General features: G+C 49.6%; 1 protein-coding gene across 2 annotated transcripts in view; it reads left to right on the top strand.

Annotated features, from left to right (window-relative positions):
- The window catches only part of Ajap1 (adherens junction associated protein 1), a 110,575-nt gene extending 88,219 nt beyond the window's left edge, over window positions 1-22,356 (top strand). For both annotated transcript variants that reach the window (XM_006538824.4, NM_001099299.1), the window contains exons 3-6: window positions 9,064-9,151; window positions 10,529-10,771; window positions 13,240-13,370; window positions 21,260-22,356. In XM_006538824.4, coding sequence (XP_006538887.1) covers window positions 9,064-9,151; window positions 10,529-10,771; window positions 13,240-13,312 — 404 coding nt within the window. In that variant the 3' untranslated portion in view covers window positions 13,313-13,370; window positions 21,260-22,356. The remainder of the gene's footprint in view (window positions 1-9,063; window positions 9,152-10,528; window positions 10,772-13,239; window positions 13,371-21,259) is intronic.
- The last annotated feature ends 2,483 nt before the right edge of the window (window positions 22,357-24,839 follow it).

The raw sequence follows: 24,839 nt of genomic DNA, 5'->3' as shown, positions 1-24,839 counted from the left end.
CTGCTGACTGAGCTATATCCCAGCCCCTGTCCTAAGCTGTGCTTACACATGTAAGACTTTTTTGAGTGCTATTGGTCTCCCTGGTTAATTCCTTAACTTGAAGGTGGTCATGAGGACCACCCCCAACCTGCATGGTACAGAATTAGAATCCTCGAATTCGGTCTAATCCCCCTTGGTGCCGTGGCAAATGGAGCATGATTTAACTCCCCTAGAACAGTGATTAGCATGTTCTACCACTGACACGTAAATATCATCTCCTGTCCCTCCCTTGTTATCAGTAAGGTGGAGTTTGGAGGAAGGATTGTAAAACAGGGTGACCGGAGAGCTCACATTTTGATGCTACACACACTCGGTTAAAGGATATTTCTACCCTCCAGCTTATGGGCTCTCAGCCTTGGAGCTTACAGTCATTCAGGCTAGTCCCTCCCTCCTCATAGGGTGGACTCGTGTCCTGTGGGATGGTCAGCAGCCTCCCTGGCCTCTGACTGTGAGACCCCGGTGGAACCACCACCCCTGGTCAGTCGTCACCACCGAAAACATATCAGGATACCACGAAATGTTGTTGATCAGTGGTCCCTGCACCACGTGGAGCGGAGACCCCGTTTTCACTGAGCTGCTGAGCTGAAGCCAAAATCAATGAGGTAGCAATATAGTCCTTCCTGTAGTGGACTCTGCCTTTCAAGTGTGACCCTGCTTTAAACTGAAGGCCCTTCTTGTGAATGGAGACTACCAACCACTTCTTATGAATGGTGACCGCCCCTTCTTATGAGTAGAGATTGTCCCTTCTTATGAGTGGAGACTACCCCACCTCATGAAGCATCTTGGTTTGAAGCACTTGGAGCTGGACTGTCACTCAAGGTCAACTTGACCAGCTGAAGAGTGCAGCAATAGTTTTGGTTAATTCTGGAAAGCATCGGTGTTCATATAAGTAGACAGAACTCAGATCTTCTGTCTCCATTGCATACAGCCATCCACTCATTGGCTGAGAAAGGCAAGGGAAGGGCAATATCCATCTTCCTACCCTGGCTTGGTGCTAGATCTCTTGGGCCCTGGGGCCTTTGGACTCTGGTGCTGACATCCACTCATCGCAGTCTGATGCTCAGGTTTTTGACCTTGAACTGAGATTCTCACTGTGAGTTTCAGGTTTTAGGCTTTCGCCCTGGGACAGAAGAGTGCAGTGGCTGTGCTGGCTCCCTTCTGCTTGCTATTGGCGGATGGTAGGATTTCTGCCTGTTATTGGCACATGATCCTTCTGATTGCTCTTGGGGGATGGTGGGAATTCTTCTGCTTGTTGTTGGTGGATGGTGGGAATTTTTCTGATTGTTATTGGTGGATGATAGGAATTCTTCTGATTGCTTGCTTGCTATTGGCAGATGGTGGGATTTCTTGGCCCCAGGAGCCTCATGAGCCAGTTCCCTCACATCCCCCGACCCCAGGGACCTCTGTGCATCCACTCTGCCTGCTTACTATATTTGTCAGAAGGACATGGATGCTCACACCTACTTCATCCCGAAGGCTTCACAAAGTTGCATCTCTGGCCTGGTTCTTCTGTGAATGCCTAAGAGCCTACACTTTTGCATGTCCCATGTAACCCTCTAGATGTCAAACTAGCCACCACAAGGCAGTCTCGCTTGCTTCCAATGGCCACCAGGCCTTTGCACCTGTCACATGGGTGCATGAGGCCCCTGCATTATCAAATGAGCTACTCCAAGTACAGACAAAAATGTCATCTGTTTGTCTTGGGAAATTCTTGTCTTCATGCAAGCTTGACGGCCGGATGTTCTGCTAGCCCCCTCCCGTGCTGGAAGAGAGAGCCATGATGGGTTTGTTTTTGACACGGACAGTGGTCCATGTTTGATTCAGCTTCTTTTAATAAGACCTCGTTCAGACCCAGAGATGGATTACCAACTTCCCCATCAATCTTCAGGGCCAGATCTTATTACAAGCCACCACAAATATAACCATAAAAGCCCCATTGATTGATGTGGAGCTTGGTAATCCATCTGTCCCCATCCATTATTCTGGGTATAATTTTTCATTATCTGCATGGCAGCTGATTCCTACCACATTAGTATACAGTGGCAATTACCAGGAGCAGAAAGAGCCCCTAAATTAGCAGGAACAATAACACCTGTCAGGACAGGGGAGCAAGCGTCCCCACACCACAAGCTTCCAGACTCCAGGGCCACATCCTAATTCAAAGACTTGGAAGACGTGATTCAGTATTGACCTTGAAGATGGAGGGGAGAAAGTTCATAGCTTTCTAAAAACTTTATCTGGGGAATGTACCTTTCTTTGAGGTGACATTATTGTCAAGCTGATCACAGGCTGCCTGACAGCTGGAGTGGGGACAGCTCAAGGATTGCTTTGTACAGGGTTGGTGGGTTTATGGGACAGATGCCCCTGCATGTGTTATTGAAGGGTCGCCAGAGACTTAGCCAGGGGAACTATGAGTGTTGAGAAACACAGGTGAGGGAGGATGGGGTTGGACGATTTCTGCCTGAGATTTTGACATGCATACAGCAAACAGAATCCTTTCCAGAGACCAGCGTGATGAGACTCTCTCCACACAATGACTGCTAGACCCCGGGTAGTCTTTTTTACAAACACTTTTAATACTGATTTTTTTAAAACTTATAGATGTGTAAGCACATGTGTACACATATACAAATGTACACAGGATGTGCATATGGCAGACGAGACAACCTTTGGTGGCGCCCTCAAGACGCCATCCACCTCCTCCCTTGGGGCGTCTCTCGTTCACTAACTGGGCTACAGTGGTGACCAACAAGGCTTAGAAATCCTCTTATTTCTGCTTTTCCACGCTGGGAATAAACCGCACAGTGCCACACCCAGCCTTTGCGTGTGGGTTCTAGGGATCAGACGCAGGCCCTGTGCTTGCAAAGCGAGTTCTGTACTGGCAGAGCCGTCAGCCTTCCCTGTGATCCGGTCATCCATCCTTACCATTCACAAGGTGTAGGTTCTCTTCAGCGCGAGCAAAGACAATTGAGACAGACAGACACCTGGCTGAAATATTTCTGAGTGCCGCTGAAGGGATTAAATCGGTCAATTTCTCTCTGAGTTTTGATTTTCGAGAATCAAGAATCCTGTCAAATTGAGTTCTCTAGAGACCCATCATGCAAAGCGGTCTACTGTCAAACTGCTGCATTGGGGCAAACCCAATCCAGCACAGCCAGCAATATTCAGGGTGGAGGGCCCGGCTGCAAGCAGAAGGCGGTGGCTGTTTTTAAATCATCTACACAATGGCCAATGGAAACCTCTGCAGACAGAGATCCTTTGGTGAGGGGATGGGAGGATTCTGGTCTTTTGATCCACAGGTTCACATTGGGAGCCTCAGCTTTAGTCAGTCAGTCAAAACATAAATATTTTCATTAAATCTACAAGTAGCCCCCTCTCCCCCATTTGGCTGCTCACCTTAGTGAGGATTCTGACGACTGTGCATGGACAGAATATGGCAGCTGGTTTTAAATATATATAAATAAAACTTTATTGAAACACAGTCATGATTATTTTTCTGTGCATTGTCTGTAGTGGGTTTAGCACCTTGATGGCATAGTCTAGAACAAAGGCTGATGTGTTTGACATACAGTTTAAGTGCCTCCGAGGGTCCATTGCAACTGGAGAATTGGTCCAAGATGGTGTGGGAAGAGCTAGGGCCTTGAAGAGTCGAGGCTTAAAGGACAAGACTTAGAACACTGGGCACATGCCCTCAAAAGGGTCCATGAGATCCGAGAGCCAGCATGTGTCTCCGTCAATCTCTTACCCCACTCTCTGTAATATCTTACCCCTGTATATTCCCTAGCCACTACTATCCACTATGATGTAATGTAGCAGTAACCAGAACGAGGCTGATCCCAGTGCCATGCCCTTGACTCCCTACAACTGGGAGCTGCATAAACCTTTTCTCTTTATAAAGTTAGCTCCCTCTAGTATTTTATTGCAGTAATGCAAGGTGATCATACATAAAAATTACACATAATAATATACCAATATACTATTAGTATTATATTACGATAATAGTAATATTATTATGATATCATAAAATAATATTAGCATACTAATATGCATAATAAAAGCTAGCTACACATACTACATCTCCTAAAAAGCTTAAAGTACGTGTTTATTTATCTTGTGAGAAAACATTTGCCTACATTAGCTCCATTTGAAGATTATAAGCAACTCCCGGCATCTGGAGGAGATCAGATTGCAGAGCACAGATGCTGTGAACATCCTATAACTTCTCATGTGGGTCTGCTCTCTTCTCAGTGGGCAGCCTTCTAGTGGGAGGAAAGGACAAGGCATTTGTATGGATTTCCCACAATCTAAACTGCTTCCCGCAAATGTTAGTTGGATCAGTCTTTGTTCAACCATCATCATTGTAGGGTCTGTGAGTTCATCTCATAGGTCTTGCTTCTAATGCAGGAGGAGTCACTAGACATGACAGGGAAGCTGCACCCATGTAATCTTGATATAGCTGCCTAAGCAAGACCTGCATAGTGACATGCCCAGTCAACAGGCCAAGGTGTTAGGCCAAATTTCACAAGGCCCCACCCCTAGATTAAAAACTACAATGGTTACTGAGAGAGTGATAGTCAGGCTTCTCCAGTGACACCCCCAATAGATTATCCAATACCAAATGATCAGCTCAAAATACATGTACATTTGAGAAACACTAAATGTATTCAATAGGCTGAGGCGTGAGTGGATGGATGGGTGGGTGGGTGGGTGAATGGGTGGATGGAAGGGTAGGTAGGTGGATGGATGGATAGATGGATGGGTGGGTAGATGGATGGGTGGGTGGATGGATGGATGGATGGATGGATGGATAGATAGATAGATAGATAGATAGATAGATAGATAGATAGATAGATAGATGGGTGGGTGGATGGATGGATGCATGGATGAATGAGTGGATAGATAGGTGGGTGGATGAGTAGCTGGATGGATGGATAGATGGATGAATGGGTGGGTGGGTGGGTGAATGGGTGGATGGAAGGATAGGTGGGTGGATGGATGGATAGATGGATGGGTGGGTGGATAGATGGGTGGGTGGATGGATGGATGGATAGATAGATAGATAGATAGATAGATAGATAGATAGATAGATAGATAGATGGGTGGGTGGATGGATGGATGCATGGATGAATGAGTGGATAGATAGGTGGGTGGATGAGTAGCTGGATGGATGGATAGATGGATGAATGGGTGGGTGGGTGGGTGGGTGAATGGGTGGATGGAAGGATAGGTGGGTGGATGGATGGATAGATGGATGGGTGGGTGGATAGATGGGTGGGTGGATGGATGGATGGATGGATAGATAGATAGATAGATAGATAGATAGATAGATAGATAGATAGATGGGTGGGTGGATGGATGGATGCATGGATGAATGAGTGGATAGATAGGTGGGTGGATGAGTAGCTGGATGGATGGATAGATGGATGAGTGGGTGGGTGTGTGGGTGGATGGATGATGGATGGATGGATAGATAGGTGGATGGATGGATGGATGAGTGAATGGATGCATGCATGGATGGATGGATGAGTGGATAGATGGATGATAGATGGATGGATAGATATGTATATGTATGACAATGATAATAATTATAGAAGAGATCATGAACTTGAGAGGAGAGGATGACACAGGAAGGGCTAGAGAGAGGGAGAAGTAGAAGTTATATAAATAAATAATTCATGCATAAAATTTTCAAGAAAACAAGTTTTTCAAATGTGCCCTAGGCTTTGACAGTTGACTTAGTAAGGTTTTTTTTTTTTTTTTTTTTTTTTTTTTTTTTTTTTTTTTTTTTTTTTGCTGTGATAAAACACCATGGACAAAAGCAACTTGGGGAGCAAAGAGTTCATTTCGTCATAACAGCTTGTGGTCCATCATGAAGAGATGTCAGGGCAGAAGCTGAAGCAGAGACAATGGCGTAACACCGTGTACTGGCTTGCTTCCTGTGGCTTGCTCAGTCTCCTTTCTTACACAGCTGCCCAGGCATGGTTATTCGTCAAGGATATGAACCCTCAGACTTGCCTGCAGGCCAGTCTGATGGAGGCAATTCTTCAGCTGAGGTTCCTTTCACAAGTGACTCTAGATTGTGTCAAATTGATAAAAACCCAACCAGTAAGCTGTGTTCCCATCTCCCTTATTTCTTATTTCTTAGTAATAAATGTAGCAATATGGCATGTAACCGCCATTAAAGGCTCCTGCACACAACAGGAACTGAATAGCTGAGTCTCTTGTCTCCATGAGGGGATTCTCTTTGCCTCTTGCGAGCCACCCCTCTCCAGTGAGGTGAGCGAGTCCCTGCTGCTGCCTGTCCCTCAGCTCTGCCTTCTGCTCCTTCCTATCCACCATAGCCACTGAGCTCTCTAGCCTTGGTATAGAAGGTGGTGTATTCACCCCAAGGAACAAAGATATCGCCCAGCATTGGCCTGGAGAAGTCGGTGTCCATGCAGCCTTTCCACAGAGGAGGTGGTGGCGTGTGAGCTTCTGCCTTCGTAAAAACACGATCTTGCTTTTTCCTGGGGTTTTGAGGGGAGAGGAGCTAGCCTCTGACACACAAGTAGGGAGACAGTACTTGGATTAGCCAAGGCTACCCAGGATTGTGAAATGCACTGGTACTGGAGCCAGAGGGTCCTGCATGTCACAGATTCCCCTGGTGGTTTTCCCTTCTATAACCTGTTACTGTAGAATCTATCACTCAGGGTGTTGCCAGGACTACAGGGGACAGCGGCACAGTGACCACTGCTGGCACTTGTTGAGTGACAGTCTGTGATCATCGCTGCCATTGTCCTCCTGACTCCCTCCTGTCGTCACAGCGATAACAGCAGCAGTGATGACCATTGCGTTGATGGTTGTGGTAGGGTGATGCTGGTGATGATGGTAATGAATAGAATTTGAGTTATGCCGATGACAGTTGTGACTGTTGTCACCACCACCAAAATCTAAATGATATTCATCATCATCAACATCACACTGCCGTCAGCATCAGGGTTAGCACCATCATCACCATCACCACCACCCTCATCTCCACCATCATCGCCTTCATCCCCATATTCACCTTAATCTCTACCATCATCATCACCATCAAACTACCACCATCATTACCACCATCTCTGTCTTCATCATCAGCTTCCTCCTCTTCCTTGCTGTATGCACCGGCACAGGATCAGCATATGTCCTTCAGAACAACATGGCTGCTTCTTGACTCTTCTAGGAGAATCTGTGGATATAACATGATAGGACAGTGAGCAGACCACACACCCTTTCCATAGTTTTCCATCAAACTGCCCATCCTTGTCAACTTCTCCCCTGCTTACAAGATCCATGATGGTTCTCAGACCCTAATGAGCAAACTGAGACTCCTGGGCTGGTAGGTTATCCATTGTTGGGGGCATTGAAGGTAACACCTGTGGTGTGGCTTGACTTTAACCCCACTGGCAAGCTGAATAGTGGTCTGGAAGGAGTAGGTCAACAGGAAGTGCTCCAGGCTGAGCATGGGAGTATGGGAAGCCACGGGCCACCATGGGCACTGAGAGTTCTGACTTCAAAGCAAGCAGAATTCACCGGCTGCTTCCTGACAGCAGCCACAATGGTTACAAGGGCCTCTATCAGCACCAGCGCCTTGGAGATAATGTACCACAGTGGCTCTTGAATCAATGGGTAGAAAGGGTGGCTGGCCATGACAGTCCTGTTTCAGCTCCTCTATTTCCTACCATGAACCAGAACGGGAATCCTTCGGGCCAAATGGAGGTTCATCAGAGAGGAGAGGGAGGTGGGGAGTCGGGACATGTGTTCTGGCTTCGGCAACTTGGAATCATTCACAAAAGAGTCTCGCTTGATGATCAAGTTGAGCAGAGAAGTGACATCTGCTGTGCGACGGTCTCTGGGAGGCTGCCAGCGACCTCCGAACACTGCAGTCTGCCACGTGGGAATATGTGCCCTAGCACCTCAGATCTGTCAGATGTGATGATCAGGTGTCTGTAAAGGGGGTGTTAGAATTGGGTGCCAGGTAGAGACGGACAGGGCCCGCTCATTTCAAAGATGCTTTTTCCTGAAGGTTCCCCAAGCTACCTTGGTCTTCTGTTCAGGTCCCATGGTTTCCAACACCAGGAGAGAGCCCGGGGCTGTGCACCCTGCAGACCACTCTGGCTGGCTGGTAATCAGCTGGAGGAAGTACTTATTCCCATGGCTCAGCGGGGCCTAGGATGGGACCAGAGGCTGGAGCTAGTGCCTGCCTTCTCCCCTCTATCCTGCATCACTGGTTGGGAGCACTGGAAGGAGATGTGGGAGAAATCATGACCTTGGTCATTTGTCTGCAAGGTCAGCAAACGCTTGTTAGACTCTGACTATGCTACTGCCGAGGTGGCCCTGCCTGTCTATCCCCATCCTGTCAACTCTATGGTCCAGTCCACCGTCATTCTTCCCTGGGAGAAGGATGGGACTTCCAGGCCAGGTGATAGAGGACTCACACCCTTCCTTCATTCTTTCACTGGTGGAAATTAACTTTGCAGGCAGCAATCGTGGAAGGCTCTGTGGACAGGAGGCAGCGCTGGGGAGGGTGTCTTTGGGGTCTGCATTTGGGGGGGAGGGGACTTCTTCGAGAAGTCCTGGGTCAGGCCAGTCACTTCCACATTCTCATGGCTCCAGAATGGAGAATCAACATTTGCACCATGCAAGGGGAGGAAGAGAGGGAGGCCTTGGGAATCTTGGCAGAGCTACTTGAATTCAGATAAAGGCAGCAGGCACAGGGCACAACTACTCATGGCCAGGTCCCTGCTGAGACGCTGAGTGTGGGGAAGGAGAGGTCAGGGCTGAAGACCCCCTCTCTGGATGCAGGCGACAGTCTTGTTGCTTCAGATGAATCTCTAAGCACCTGCCCAATGTCCTTCGGTCTGTCTCCTCCAGCTCCGGCCCTGGAGCCTTCTGACCTGGCCCTTCCCATGTGCCGAACTTTGACCTTTGTGTGCTCTGACCTTTGTTTGACCTGACCTTTGACCTCTATGTACCGACCTTTGACCTCTGACTCCTCCCCTCCAGGTCTGGCTGTGCATCAGATCATCACCATCACCGTCTCCCTCATCATGGTCATCGCTGCGCTCATCACAACTCTTGTCTTAAAAAATTGGTAAGGCCCGGGAGTGGTGGTTTGCGGGGGCACCCAGAGGGATCTTCACAGAGAGCCCCACACTTTAAGACCAGGCTCTGAAACTTGGGATTTAACTCCGTTGACACAATACTTGGCCAGCTTACATGGAACTCTGGCTTCCATCCCAGCTCTGTGTACCCTGGGTGTGTTGGCCTGTGCCAGTAATTCCAGCACTCGGGAAAGTAGAGGCCAGAGCGTTAGAAGTTCAAGGCCAGCCTCAGCTACAAAGCTGGATAACACAAGACCACATTTCAAATAAAACAGACTGAAAGTCCTGAGTGTCAGCCTACAGACTGGCAGACCATGCTGGTGCCCTGCTGCAGGTGGCTTTCCTCACTGTTCCCTTCTGTAAAGTGGCCTTCTTTGAGGCTGGCCTTGCTGGGTGTGTTCATCTGACACAGCCCAAGAAAACTGAGAGGGTTCCTTGCTGCCTATGGCCCTTGCAGCTCAGATCTGCCTGCAGTCACTTGGAAAGGCATCTGTTGCGTGTGGGCCTTGGAGTTCCTGATCCCCAGGGGGGCAGTGTGCCCTGATTCCTAGGTATATGTGAATAACAAGTAGGGTTCCAACAACTGGACAAACCTAGAAGAAGAGAGGGAGCCAGAGGCAGGTAGCAAGGAGGATTAACGGCCCAGGACAAACACCATTCTGCTGGCTTCACACCTGGTAGACAGGTGGGCCCCTGGTAGATCCAGTAATTCAGGGGAGGGGGACCCCAAGCCCCTGTGCATATGGCGTAGTAACATATCATGACCATCTGGGAGCAGAGAGGACTTATGACCCCTTCTGTGGCACATGGGGCATGAGAGCGTGCCTTTGTCAAACCCTGGAAATGGCGAACACAAGAACACAAGTCACTGTTTTTCCTTTGAAGATGTGTTCTGGGCAAGGTGACAGACAGACAGACAGAGGTGGGTGCAGGCTAGGAGCTCCCTCTCAGCCACTCATCCAACAGTCAAGCTGCCCCCACCCCACCCCAGGTCCCCTCCTGCCCACCCAGCCCTTCTGCAGTGGGCATTATCCACCTCCCCATCCGGTTAAGGCATCCGAGAGAAACTGAGTCTGCCGCCTCAGTCTAGCTGACATTCTTTAGGCAAATAAGGATCCCTTGTCCCACCGCTCACCTCAAAGCACTCTTGTGATAATGGCCACATTTAAAATTCAGATTTTATATTTGAAAAAAAAAAAAGCTGATTACTTGATTGTGGTTGATCTTCCTGAAGAGGCTGGGAATTACTGTGTCATATAAATGATGCCTGGCAGCCGAGGCTTCACTGTGGATGTGCGGGAGAGAGCTGCACAAGCACTCTGGAACCTGCCCTCCCCCAGTTCAACCCCCACCCCCCTCTCTCCTAGCTGTGCCCCAAGCGGGCACACTCGGAGGAATAGCCACCAGCGGAAGATGAATCAGCAGGAGGAGAGTTGCCAGAACTTGACGGACTTCACCCCGGCCCGGGTGCCCAGCAGTGTGGACATCTTCACCGCCTATAATGAGACACTGCAGTGTTCTCACGAGTGTGTCAGGGCCTCTGTGCCCGTGTATGCCGACGAGACGCTGCACTCGACCGGGGAGTACAAGTCCACATTCAACGGAAACCGGTGAGTTCCACATGACCCAGGATCCGAGGCTCAAAGCTCTGTGTGGGTGAACAGGCACTGCCATCTTGGGCAGTCATTCTGTAGAGCTTGCAGGGCCCTGGCACATGCAGGGAGCTGACTTGTCAAAACAATAGCAGTGAAGTTAAATCAACAGGTATGTAGCCACCCCTGGGAAGCACAGTGGAAGCCATGGCGAAAACCTATCCCAGACCCCCAAGTGGTAATGAAGAAGTACTCCTAGCCCCCCACACTGTGCCTGGAAGCCAAAGAGCTGCCCTCCAGCCTCAGGATTCACAGCCAGCCAAGTGCTCACTGCCCCAGAGTATCAGCAGATTATGTCGGGTCCCTCCCACAGTTGCTATCTCTGAGATTCTGTCAATAATAACTCGTCAGCAGCCAGCTCAGAAGCACAGAAAATGCCAAGCAGACTCCGGGGCTGGAGCCTCTTATTAAATGCTGTTTTATTATTCATGGGTGATCCCTCAAAGAAGACACACTTCTCCAGCCATCCCTGGGAAATGGTTAAGAAACCCCTGAGTCAGCTGCTCAGGGTTTGTCCAGCATTAAATTAAAATATCAATAAGCTATTTTTTTAAGTGACTATGCACCCATGCGTCATCTGTAAATTAGGGGAAAAAGAAGAAAAGAAATGAGGCAGTAAGCTGGCTGCTTACGTGCCTGTAAAGCCCCTCCCCCTGGTCAGAGCTGTATTAGCAGTTGTCTTAGGGTTTTACTGCTGTGAACAGACACCATGACCGAGGAAAGTCTTATAAAGGATGACATTTAATTGGGGCTGGCTTACGGGTTCAGAGGTTCAGTCCATCATCATCAAGGTGGGAGCATGGCAGCATCCAGGCAGGCATGGTGCAGGAGGAGGTGAGAGTTCTACATCTTCATCTGAATTCTGCTAGCAGAACACTGACTTTTAAGCAGCTAGGATGAGGGTCCATACCCACAGTGACACACCTACTCCAACAAGGCCACACCTTCTAGTAGTGCCACTCCCGGTACATATACAAACCATCACAGCAATGTAGGGACACTATCAAGGGCTCCCTGTTGTGGCCACGGGGAGGTCAGCTCTGGGTCACTCTGCCCCTTCCACCCTGTTCGCTGATTTATCTATAAATAAGAGTGGCTCTTGGACATCTAGGGCTTCTGATCACCAGTTCCTATGCTCCTGTGGTACTGGCTGCAGTGAGCAGGTGTGCCATGTTTGTGCCATGGGGAAGGCCCTGTCCAACTGTAGAGGATTTGCTATCTGATACTCTCATATCCTTGCTACAGAGCCAGGAAGGGTAACACTCTGGTTCCTGCCACTGGGCCTGGGACATGGTAGTTGCCTGTTTTATTTCTGTGGTTGTGATGAAATACCTTGACAAAAAGCAGCTTAGGGTAGAAAGGAGTTTTTTCAGTTTATGATTCCAGGTTTCAGCCTCTCATCACAGGGATTTCACAGCAGCAGAAGCTTTCACACCTGGTCAGTCTAGAGCCAAGAGGAATAAATACACGCATGCTTGCTTGCCTGCTTCATGTTTATATGGTTCAGAATCCCCTGCCTAGGGGATGGTGCCTCTCATAGAGGTCTGGATTCTCCTAGAATCCCCTGCCTAGGAAATGGTGGCACTAATAGTGGTCTGGATCCTCCCAGAATCCCTTGCCTAGGGAATGGTGCCACTCATGGTGGTCTGGATTCTCCCAGAATCCCCTGCCTAGGGAATGGTGCCACTCATGGTGGTCTGGATTCTCCCAGAACCCCCCGCCTAGGGAATGGTGCCACTCATGGTGGTCTGGATCCTCCCAGAATCCCTTGCCTAGGGAATGGTGCCACTCATGGTGGTCTGGATCCTCCCAGAACCCCCTGCCTAGGGAATGGTGCCACTCATGGTGGTCTGGATCCTCCCAGAATCCCTTGCCTAGGGAATGGTGCCACTCATGGTGGTCTGGATCCTCCCAGAATCCCCTGCCTAGGGAATGGTGCCACTCATGGTGGTCTGAATTTTCCCCACTTATCAATCAGGATAACTTCACAGACATGCTCACAGATCAACCTGATTTATATGGTCCCTCACTGTGACTCTCTTCCTGGGTGATTCTAGGTTGTGTAAAGTTGGTAGTTAATGCTGACCATCACAGTAACCTGCCTTCAATGACAAAATGTGAGGGAGACATTTTAGGAGCTAGGTCTTGCCTTTTTTTTATCATATGCAATATGATCTCTGCCTATGGATGCCTAGACCCTGGCTTTAGGCTCACCCCAAAGCTAGCATCTGGAGATGGCACAGGAGTGAGGAATGGCCAGCCTTCCCACCCGCACACCTGAGTCCTCAACCTCCAGCCTCTTTGCTTGCGGGCCTGTAAGAAAATGGTAGTCCCTTAAAGACCCATCTCTAGAGAGCAGATCCTGTCTGCAGGCTGCCCACTCACCTGCCCTGTAGGCTAACACCAGCCTTCTCTGCTCTCCACAGAACATCCTCTGCGGATAGGCATCTCATCCCTGTGGCCTTTGTGTCTGAGAAATGGTTTGAAATCTCCTGCTGACTGGCCGAAGGCTTTTTACCTCCTGGGGGCGGGGCAGACGCCATGTGTCTGTTTCATGGTACGTATCTTCCAGGGTCGGGATGCCCTCCTTCTCTCCCTGCTCCTCCCCCATCCCCCTTACCTCTGTTTGGGATGACCAGGAGCCCCTCTCTAAGACAGTGGGTTTCCCAGGACATCCCCTATGTAGATACTGGTCCATGGGTCTTTGAGGCACATCTCTTAGACACACAGATGAGACTACCCAGTAGGGGAGTAGCTCACAGGATGTCCTTGCTGCTGCTGCAGCTGCAGTAGCAACAGCAGCAGCTCGCTGTCCAGCTCTCCCTGTGCAGAGGTGAGAGCTGAAATCACCTTCAGAAACAAGCTCTGGGCACAGCATCCCCTTCCCTCAGCAGGAAGCCACCCACCGGGGCAGCAGCTAAGCAGACAGGGATCACAGCCTCAGCACACAAGTCATGCTGGGGGAGGGGGGTTGGGAAGCCAGAGTTGAATTAAAAGACAGTCTTGAACTGTGAAAATAAGAGATAAGAAGTAACATGATAAAGAAAGAAAGCGAAGAGTTGAGACATCCACTAATTTGAAGCTGGAGACCGGCACCCAGACAGGATGGCTCTTCACGCTCCACTGCCTGGGAACATTCAGCTTGCTTTGGTTGGTATGAACCTGATGTGCGATGCGGACATCCAGTGGCTCCTTGCTGAGTCTGTGAACAGTGGCCTACAGGGACGTGAGTGCCTTACCTTGGAGCCTCACTTCCCGCTTACACAGCTGCAAGCATAGCCCATGGTGATGTCTGTCTGTCCCCCTTTGTTTTGAGATGCAAGTCTTGCTCCATGTCACGGCAGAGACAGCCAGTCTATGTCCCTCTTGTAAAAGAGGCACCTAGTCATTTCCCATGGAATGATAAGCCGTCTCTTAGATAGGACACAGTGTCCACAGATGTTTTCGTCTTACTCGATGCTCGCCTTCTGTGCGGGGTGAGGGGTGGGCATGGCTCAGGGGTTCCATACCCAGCCCTCGTCCAGCAGGAAGCGGGGAGGATCTGCCGCCAGCTTGGAAATGAATCGGTCAGTTCTTAATCCCAGCACTAATGAATCGCAAGTTTGGTCCAAATCAAATCTCCAGCCCTCAGTCCCTGTCCCAAAGCCAACATGTTCCGCCAACGGGCAAGAGAATGTAATTAGATTAGACTGGAAATGAGCCTCCCGCAGAGGCCTTCACCGAGCCTATGTGGCAAACACAGCCTTCTAGCAGGCAAGGACCCGGAGCCTGGTGCATCCTGAGAGCAGTGCCATGGTCTGCCAATGTGTTCTCTCCATTAAGGCTGTGGAAGTCCCTCTTGGATGTACCAACTCACCTGGTGTTGGGGAGGTCCCAGGGTGGGGTAGGCGCCACATCTCAGTTATACCTTTAAAAGTTCATCAAAGGTGGATGTGGTGGCTAATGTCTTTAATCAAACGGTCATGAGTTTGAGGCAGAGGAATCACTGAGAGTCTAAAGACAGCATGGGTACAGAGTCAGATCCTGTATCAATTAAAAAAGAAAGAAAGAAAAATGTATTAAACAATAATAATTCATTGTCATGGAGATGCTGAGTCTGCCCACTGAGCCACAACTTTCTGGAAGAGCTGGGGGCCCATAGGCCATATGTCTTGGGGCAACTCTGTCATTTAGATGTTAGAAAGGCCAGTCTCCCAGCAAGCCCAACTACAGGAGGGAAACTGAGGCTGAGAGAAGACATGATTTGGCCATGATGGTCTAGGTTGTCGATGGTGAGGCCCGATTACCCACAGCTGCCTGGTTCCAGGATGTCACACTGCCTGCCATACAGATGGCTGTGCCTTGCAGTGTCTGAGACCAAGCCCATCTCTATGCTAGGCACCTTTGCTCACTTCCCCCCTAAGGCCAGCTCCAAGCTGTAGGCAGGCTGGAGGTAGAGTGGGGCTGTAAGATCTCCAACTAAAGGGGATGGTCAGCCAGGCTGCAGTGAGGCTAGTCCTGAGTGCCTGGGGGCTGAGCTCTGTAGCCTTCTTGCAGGGAGCTGCAGCACGGACATTCACAGGAACACAGAACTCGATGAGCAGGACGAGTGGTTGTATTTGTTCCTCTGCTCCAGACCTCTTGTCTTTCTGGTGGCATCCGCTCTGCCCCAGAGTGATGACATCCCATAGTTTTGATTGGGTATCCCAGGACACTGATCTTAGATGGGGTGTAGCATGCAGCTGCCCCAGGAGTTCACAGTCACTCTCACCTACATGAGTACATCTGTTTCCAGTCCACCCCGCCCCTCCATGTGCGTTATGGGGACCCTCTGGGCTCAGAAGAACTAGATGTTGTGTCTCCTTTCCAAAAGGATGTGCTCTGCTGTCACGCCTGCCACGCTTCACCTCCGGTGACTTTCTCTAGACCAGAACCAGGAGAGCTGGGAAAAGAGGCTCATTAGTCTCTGATAAATGCTTAAAGATCTCATCGCCGTATGCCGGGCGAGCTATTCATCAGTCACTGGGATGAAAGCCTTCAGAGTCCAAGCATCCCTTGATTCTTATAATTAACGCCTGGGCATGAGCAACAAGCAGAGACGTACCAGAGAGATCTCTCGGGTTTACACGGGTGCTTATTGTCCCTTAAATAAACAGCAATTAATAGAAACACGTTTAATTAAGGTTTAATAGTCAATAGGGATATTTATCTCTCGAAGAGCCTTTAGGACTTTCAGATAGCTTTTTATAGGTGATGGAGCAATTTGTCTAAAAGAATTTTAATGTGTGTGTGTGTGTGTGTGTGTGTGCCAGGATAGTGTCTATGTGAGTGTGTCTCCCTGTCTGTGTATGTTTGTGTGTATGTGTCAGTGCATGCTCTCTCTCTCTCTCCCTCCCTCTCTCTCTCTCTCTCTCTCTCTCTCTCTCTGTGTGTGTGTGTGTGTGTGTGTGTGTGTGTGTGTGTGTGTCTGTGTGTCTGTGTGCTCCTTCCACTGTGTGTTCTGGGAATTAGACTTAGGACCTCAGGCTTTTGAAGCAAGCTCTTTTGCCTTCTGAGTCATCTTGCTGGCCTCTGTGTAGCAGTTTCTTACCCCAACACATCCTTACCCCTTCACAGGACTGTGTCTGTACAAGGGGGGGGTGGGCGGAGGGCTAACCATGACCAAGTCTTTTCCCTGCAGACAGACTCCTGGGGAAACCCAGGTATCCTGACAGGCAAGCTCTCACTTCGGAGAGTCCTTATCTCATACCACCTCACGGTGACCGCAGGTAGCCACACGAAGATGATTTCTACTCAGAGGCTTGCCTGCCATTGGCTCGTGCCTCATTTCCTGTCAGTTCCGCCACCCCTGGGATGGCTGAACTTCAGGAAACTGAATTACACGTAGGTTCTTCCTATTCATCAAAGCCACTTCATTCTGAGCAGCACCTCGGAAAACATTGAGACTCCCCAGTCTGGAGCACACAAGAGATGAATCATTACTAATATTCTCAGGAACAAATTGAAGCACAAACTGATAAAAAAGAAAAGAAAAGAAAAGAAAAGAAAAGAAAAGAAAAGAAAAGAAAAGAAAAGGCAAGCGCCTAAACCTTCCCCCAAACAAAAGAAAACAAAACAAATCACATCCCTGGGTCTGGGGAGATGGCTCGGTGGAGTGCTTCTAGATCCCTAGCACCCATATAGAGAGCCAGATCCAGCCGTTCTGTGAGCTATGGGTTCACTGAGAGACCCTGTCTCACGGTGGACAGGGATTGAGAAAAGCACCCAACATCGACCCCTGGCATCTGCATGCATGTGCACAAGCACTTGTGCACAGGAACATGTACACATGTGCACATACAAACACCATGTTCATAGAGTGCAAAGCTCTCATAACTTAAAGGAATATCTCTTTCAAAGTAACACGGAGAACCTTCTAGAAGCTGTGCTTTCTGTCATCCAGCACAGAAGGAACACGGGGCACAGGTGTTCTTTCAGGCTGGTCAGGAGCTGTGGTACCAGGGACAAGGCCTGCCTCTTGTCTTTGTTTTTAAGAGCAGATGCTCAAGCCGGTGAGCCCAGGAAGCCTGCAGCTCAGTCTCCTTCCGGGCAGCAGGGGGCAGAATTTATCCCGGAATTTATCTGCAAGATCGCTTGCTCTGCAGTTCCCACCTACCCTGTCCTTCCCTGCCTGTTTCCTGTGGGGTCCAGACCCACATCCTGCATCCTTCCCCTGGGCCTGTGGTCTTTCTCCAACTCAGGGCCAAGAGGCTCCTGCACTGAGCCTCTGCAGCCAGAGACCCCACCCCTCCACTGTAAGCCAGAACTAGAGAACAGCAGGGCTGAGAGCTCAGGGCAGGTTTCTCATCTCTCCTCCCTCCCTGACCTGAGGCTGGGATGATGCCCTGACATTGTCTGGAATCTCCTCTACTCTCTGCAGAAAGCCAGTGCTGCTGTTACAATGGCCATCTCACCACTGTCTTGGTCTCCCAGTGACCCTGCCCTGTGGGCTTGGAGGAGAGTTCCTTTTCTGTGTGGTTCCATATAATCACTTAACAAAGGATGGCCCCTGTCACCGGGCTCTACCATCCAGCCTGAGGTGACCCCCATCGCAGACCTGTACTCAGGGAGGGTCCTGTTGCCAGGGAAATGCTATGCATGCCTGGCTGAAAATTCCAGGAAACTCTCTTACACCCGGGAAGCAAGACAGATAGAAATTGAGGGTATGTCTGCATAGAGGAGAGAGGGAGGGACACGGTGGAGGGAAGGTAGGTGGGAGGAGCCAGCATGGAGAACATAGAAGTATCTAGAAGGCTGGTAGGGAGTGGGTAGGGCTGTCCCTTCAGCCTTGCTTTGTTTAAGTTCAGGATCAAGGGTCAGCCTCCTCCTTGGGAGCCTCTCTCCTGAAGGTGAAGCCTCCCTATGATTTACAGCCAACTTTAGAGGCAGGTTTGGCAGAGCTTGCCTCGGTTCCCAGCACTCAGGACGCTGCAGCAGGCCAGGCGTGTTGCAATAACAATATTGCAACAATAACAATAATGTACAGCTTCTGCCCAGACTAGGCTGGATAGAGAAACACTGTCTCAAAAAAGGGGGGAGGGGGAGACAGAGACAGAGGCAGAGAGACAGAGAGAAGAGGGAGACCTAAGTCACCCTGATTATACCAACCTAGGCTACCAGGCCAGCCTTTAGTGAACCTGTTTAAAACGAGTATATAATTGTAGAAAAATAGACCTAATAAAAATATCAATTAACTTTGCTGTCTCTCTGTGTGTCTCTGTCTCTCTTTCTGTCTCTCTGTCTGTCTCTGTCTGTCTGTCTGTCTTTCTCTCTCTCTCTGTATGTGTGTGTGGTGTGGTGTTTATGTGCATGTGTAGTGTGTTGTTAGTAGCTATGTGTTTCTGTGGTTGTATGCTTGTGGAGGCCAGAGGTCAATGTTGGATGTCTTCCTCTGTCAATTGCTACCATATTTTTTTGAGACAGAGACCCTCACTGACCCGAGCACACCAATTCTGCTAGGCTGGCAGGCCAGTATCCTTACTGGGGACCCAGGGATCCTCCTGCCTCTGTCTCCCCAGCACAGGGATTATAGACCCACACTGCAGTGCCCATCTTGTATGTGGCTCTGTGGATCCAAGCTTGTGTCTTCACGCTCACACAGCAGGTCCTTCAGCCACTGAGACCTTACTCTTAACCCTTCTTCAGTGTTAACTGTATCAGCAGCATTACTTGTGTCAGACTGTTCCCAGGAAAACTTCCCACTGGATACTAGCAGCCCCCCTGGCCTTGGCATCCCTACTGACTGTACAAACGCACACTCTAGCCACCCCCACCATCTGCCTGTTTAAATGCACAACCTGGGTCCCCCACATGAGTGGATTCGCAGAGTACTTTTTTTTTTTAAATTTCCACAAAGTTCAAATGAAAATGCGCACCCAAGATGGCTCTTGCTGTCTTAAATTACTTCTCTGTTTGAAACCCTTTTCCTATTGATCCCTGAATATGGAGATATAGCTCAGGGAATATTCCACCAACAGGAGCTGTGTGCTGACATGACCCGAGGTCCCCATTCTTTTCGAAAGGTTGACTGAGGTCTGCAGTAGATCGATAACCCCACAGAAGCATTGTGGATGCTTCAACTTAGGCCTCATAGAGTAGCCCAATAGGCACCTCTTGGAGATGGCAGGCTAGACAGAGGGTTGTACAAGGGGCTTCTGTTGTCCATTCTGGGACCATAGGGAAGGGGCTAGCACCTCAGTCCTCTTCTCCGCCTCACTGGAGAGACAAGTGTGGGGCTCTTGGAGCAAACAGGGGTCCTCACAGCCCCACCCACAAATCCAGGATGAAACCTTCATGTGTCTCCTGGAAAGGTCAGTGCTCAAAGTCTACCACTGTTGAGTCAGGAGAAAGGGTATCCCACCGGAGTCTCCTGGGAGAGTTGAGTCCCATACCCATGCTTCCTGCAGCTATGGGGACTCTTCACCCAGCTCCCAGGCCAGCTTGCTTCCAGGGCTGTATGTCCCTAGAAGGTTCGAAACTCTCTGTGACGGATCTTCCAGTTTGGCCATTCTCTGGGCCTGGGACCTGCGGGGCAGCACCAGCACTCATGTCACATCGTGTCACCTTCGTTGAGGGTCCCGAGAGCCCTGGCTTCTTGGCTTGTGTCATCTACAGGTGTGGAGGAAGTCCCCTTTCTGCTTGAGAGTCTTAGAGGCCTGTAGTTGTGGGATGGGTGTTTCTAGTGAGAGCCCTGAGGGGCAATGGAAGCCCACACACATTGCCCCAGAACTCACACAGCACTCAGCAAGATCGCTTATGGCTGCGATGTAATAATACATCCTCATGTCCAGGGACTCTCACTGGCTGGAACTCTGGGCTGCCACTTACTGCTGCTCACACACAGACAGGTTTGGGTGCCTTTTCCTGACCAGGCTGCTGAAGGATGCTGCAGTCACTGGCCGCTCCTGCACATAACCAGGTCCCCTTTCTCTCTTGGGGGGACTCAGGATCTAGAAGTCTGTCCTGAGTCTTGGTCCAAGTGAACTTGTAGGTGGTGGTGGATGGAAAGGGACCCCATAGGCTCCTTCCTGTGTTATAGGTGCAGCAAGCAAATCTCTGCCGTCCACGGGTTAGAGAGGGAGGAGGAACATGGAGGGAGTATTAGCCAGTGGCAGGCATGCTTGGGTGATGTGTTCCTGAGGAGGCAGCTCAACATTGCCTCCCCAGCAGCTCGACTGCTCCTGTGGTGAACTCAGACCACCACAGAGTCTATGTCTTTAACGCTGAAAAGGATTTCAGCGCTGGCTGGTGTCCTAAGCTGAGTTGGGAGTTTTGTTAAAGATTCCTGAACTCAGTATTGACAGTGAAAAGAAATACTGAGAAGAAGTCAAGACACTCACCGGAGTGTGGGTTTGGGCTTCTCAAAGAACGAGTCGTATTTCAACTAGAAGGCTGTAGATCGGCATTTGGCAGCTTTTGGGGGATTTTGGTACGCAACATGTTTCTGGGACCCCACTGTCCTCTGCCTGTGTTTCTTTCATTGATAATAAGGCGACGGCTTGGCTCCACGGGTGCCTGGGATGAGATTACTATCTAGTCAGCTCAAACCAGGAGCTGCTGGGGTTGCACAGGGCCTTTAGAACATGCCCTTCCCCTGTACCGTCTCGGGTAAGACGCCTAGAACATGTAGACGCATGCCTGGGAGAATGAAGGCCTTAAGGGTGGGTAATTTGCTAGTGAGAGACTTCAGTCAGATGCCAGGGAAGCAGCTCTTTTTCCTGTGTTCCTCAGGCTTTCTGTATTTTCCTCTCCTGCCACGAGTCCAGCTTTTCTCGGTAGGCTCTGCACACAGGGCTGAAGCCTTCCATCATGGTCCCACCAATCCTTGGCAACCACCGGAGTGGGTATATTTGGGCTTTGTGTGGGCAGTGAGCCTCCCTGTGCCCCAGGGGCTGCTGCTATTTACTCTCTTCCTTTCTGCCTCCACAGGATTCCGTTGGTGAACTTGTACAAACAAAACAACAAAACAAAACAAAAAAATTATAAAACCTAAACCTAAACTATCTAAGGGGAGGGTCCCGCACCCGCTGCTTCTGTTTGCCCGCGGGAACTCAGCTGAGCAGGACACCCAAGGCCAAATCTATTTTTGTAAAATTGCTCGTGCCTAGGGGCGCTCCCGTCTCCCAGAGTTTTCTCCGGAGAGCAGAAAGAAGACACGCAAGAAGCGGACTGGAGACGGCAGAGAATGCCATGCAGAGAAGGACAGGAGACAGCTCCCGACGCCTGGGACTCGCACCACGATTCTGAACCTGTGCCAATAATACCACTATGTGCCATGTAATGACCCGGAAGCTCGGCAGGAGCCGAGCCCAGCGAACCACGTGGAGAGATCTTAACAGAGGACAGGGGTGGGGATCACTTCCGGTAGAGTCACTATTTCTGGTTAATATACATATATAAATATATAAATACCAACACACAGACACACACACTTTTTTTGTACTGTAGCAATTTTTGAAGATCTTCAATGTTCCTTTTTAAAAAGAAAAAGAAAAAAAGAATTGTGTTCTAGTCACAAAACTTGATTTATTTAACATGCTTAGTATGAACAGAAATAAACCTGTGTTTTGTACTTTGGCAAATCACATCACACGCAGCACACACACACATGCACCCGCACCCGCACCCGCACATACAAACATACAAGCATTTATATGCATATATTGGAGAAGCCGTTCTGCAGGTCGTCCAGGGAGACAGCCTCAACCCAGAGGACGAGCCCTTACGTGACAACTTCCATCCGTCAGACACTTGCCGAACGGTACTCATGTGTGGCTTTATCACTTGGGCCAGAATTAAGAATGCTGTGGTTTTCTCTCTGTGTTCACACACACGGTCAGTGCTGCATTTCTTCATTTAACTGTCTGAGGATGCTAACAGCCACACGCGCTCACGCAGCCGACTGCCAACGAGTGAGCCTGAGAACCAGGTTGGGTGGGTGGCAGATTCTCGAACATTTGTGTCATACAAGCATAGACTGAACTAAAGAGATTTTACAGTTCCATAATTAAAGGAATATATCCGTACACGGTGTGTGCTTGTGTCGGGGATGCACTCAGGAGCCCAGGAGAGATCCAAACTCAATGATTCTGTGTGTGCCCAGCTCTGGTGGCTCCTGTGGGCCATGCTCTGGTACAAACTTTCTCCTCCTCCTATTGCCGAACAGATGCTGGGCTTTTTCTTGGGTCAAGTGTGACCAGGAAGGTTGGAGAAACGGGGGGCACAGTGATGTTTGTTATTAAGATGCTACATTGGGACTTCTGTTGGGTCATAGACAGAATGTCTCCTAGAAAACCCGCATCATACTCCCTGGTTTGGAATTACTGCCGTGCCCAAGGTAGGCATCTCCCTGCAACCCATCTCCGTAGGATCCCAGTAGCAGGTGCTGGGAGGGGCCTGTGGACCTGTTTCACACTCTTCAAAATTGTGTGTGTGTGTGTGCACTGCCTGTATGTATGTATGTATGTATATGTGTGTTGTCTGTCTGTCTGTGTGTATATATAAGTATGTATGTGTGTGTTGCTTGTGTGTGTGTGTGTGTGTGTGTGTGTGTGTGTGTGTGTGTGTACCATGTGCAGACAGTAGCCATGGAACCAGAGTTACAGATGTTTGTGAGCCTCTCTGTGAGTACTGGGAATCAAACCTGCTTCCCTGGAAGAGCAGCCAGGGCTCTGAATGGCTAAGCCACCGACAGACCCACAGCCTGACACTCCTGTGCATTACAGACCAGGGGCTAGGTCAGGTGCAGGGGATCTTCTTCAGAGAATGTGTTTTCTCGGCATGGCCCAGATAGGAGTCAGTAGCAGCAGGAGAATGCAGGAAAGACTGCAGACAAGGTGAAAGGTTGAGGACAGACAGACAAACACTTGCTTCTTCCCAAGGACTCTGTCCTCTGGAATCGACCTGATGCGAAATGTGCTTGGTGGAGCTAGCTTTCGTATGTCCCTGGGCAAGTGAAAAGGGTCCGATGGTGGAGGGCAACGGTGCCTTTACAATTCAGACGTGTTAAGTACTGTGTCCACAAATCACTCAAAAATTTGGAAGATGTTTCTTTTGGATTTCATTTTTATTTTTCCATCCCTGCCCCCAAAGCAAAACAATGCAAACACTTGCCACTGGCATGTTGCAGCTCCGGGGTCACAGGGTTCTCCTGCATGATGCTGAAATGTGCGTCTTCTCTGCACGTCACCTGGCTCCCGTTCCTCCCACTGGCCTCAAGCATTTCCATCAGAGGTGGGCTTTGGGGTTGTGTTAGCCCTGGGTGAGCAGGTAAGGCAGGGTTGACAGCATCCTTTAGCAGTGGGGGGCCGGTGCTCAAGCCAGGGACTTTCTGAGCTGCAGAGCAAGCCCAGTCAGTGAGGATGGTGATAGTAGCTGCAGAGTCATCTCTACCCACACTCAACATCAGCCCTAGCACAAGGTTGGACTCTGGTGTCTTGAACTCAGAGTTCCTAAGATACCAAAAGTCAGAGGGAAGGTTAGAACAACCTCTAGCCCTCATAAGCCCGTGGTAACTCCTTTGATACACCCAGAGCAGGGTCCTGGGGACCAATTAGGTAGAAGTGTATGTGCACACTGCAGAAGTGTGTGTGCATACTGCACCACAGAGCTCAGTCCAGCCCGGTCACTGCCAAAGTAAAGCAAGGCTGCCAAATCCAGGGGATACACTGATGATTTATGTTAATCTTGAGTGGCTTCCTCACCTCCTTGCCCTTAAACAGGAAGTAGATTTATGGGAGAGAAGAATATGGCCATGAGGTGTCCACTCAGCTATAGGACTGTGGGTTGAGGCCCAGCGTGTGACTCCGGTGTCTCACATATCTGGGGAGTTGAGGGACAGTACCCTGAAGTGTGAGTGGTCCCCACTCTGCCCTTCACATCTATAATCGAGCCTACTAATAAATACCCTACATCTTACTAGCACCCTTAGACACCCATCTGTCTGTCTGTGTTTTCTCTGGCTGTCTACTTTAACTGCTGTTCTTACCAAGGTAAGTCAAAGGTAATGTCCCTAAATATCCACTTGAGATGTGGATAAACCCATATATCCACTTGAGTCGTAACGTTTTAGCTTCACACCGTTACAGGCTTCCAAGTCATTTGGCTCTTCACAGACTGCGCAGTGCCCCCTCTACAACTTTTGACGTAATTAGCATTGGCTCTCAAAAGCCATCTCTCTGCAAGGCCAATGGAATCTGTCTCTAGGTTTAGTCACTTCTAATCTCCACACATGAGGTATCACTTTGGAGTAGTTAAAACCCACAAGTGGTTACTTTTGTTTTTAAACACTAAGATGAGATTTCTCAGCAGGCCCAGGGAAACCTCCTGATCTCCTGGGCTCACCATCCTGAGATAGGTCCGAGGTAGGCCTAAGCATGTCATACCACTTACTTCAGCATGGCAAGGACACTCAGAGACAGGTATGGTGGGGTAGCTTCCTCATAGGACAAGGAGAAGGTTTCTTCCATGTGTTTCTGGTACTTCCTTCCCATCATGAGTCTAGCTACAC

The sequence above is a fragment of the Mus musculus genome, chromosome 4 (genome assembly GCF_000001635.26).
Source record: "Mus musculus strain C57BL/6J chromosome 4, GRCm38.p6 C57BL/6J".
Classification (NCBI taxonomy): domain Eukaryota; kingdom Metazoa; phylum Chordata; class Mammalia; order Rodentia; family Muridae; genus Mus; species Mus musculus.
This window is presented reverse-complemented; position numbering and strand designations above follow the sequence as displayed.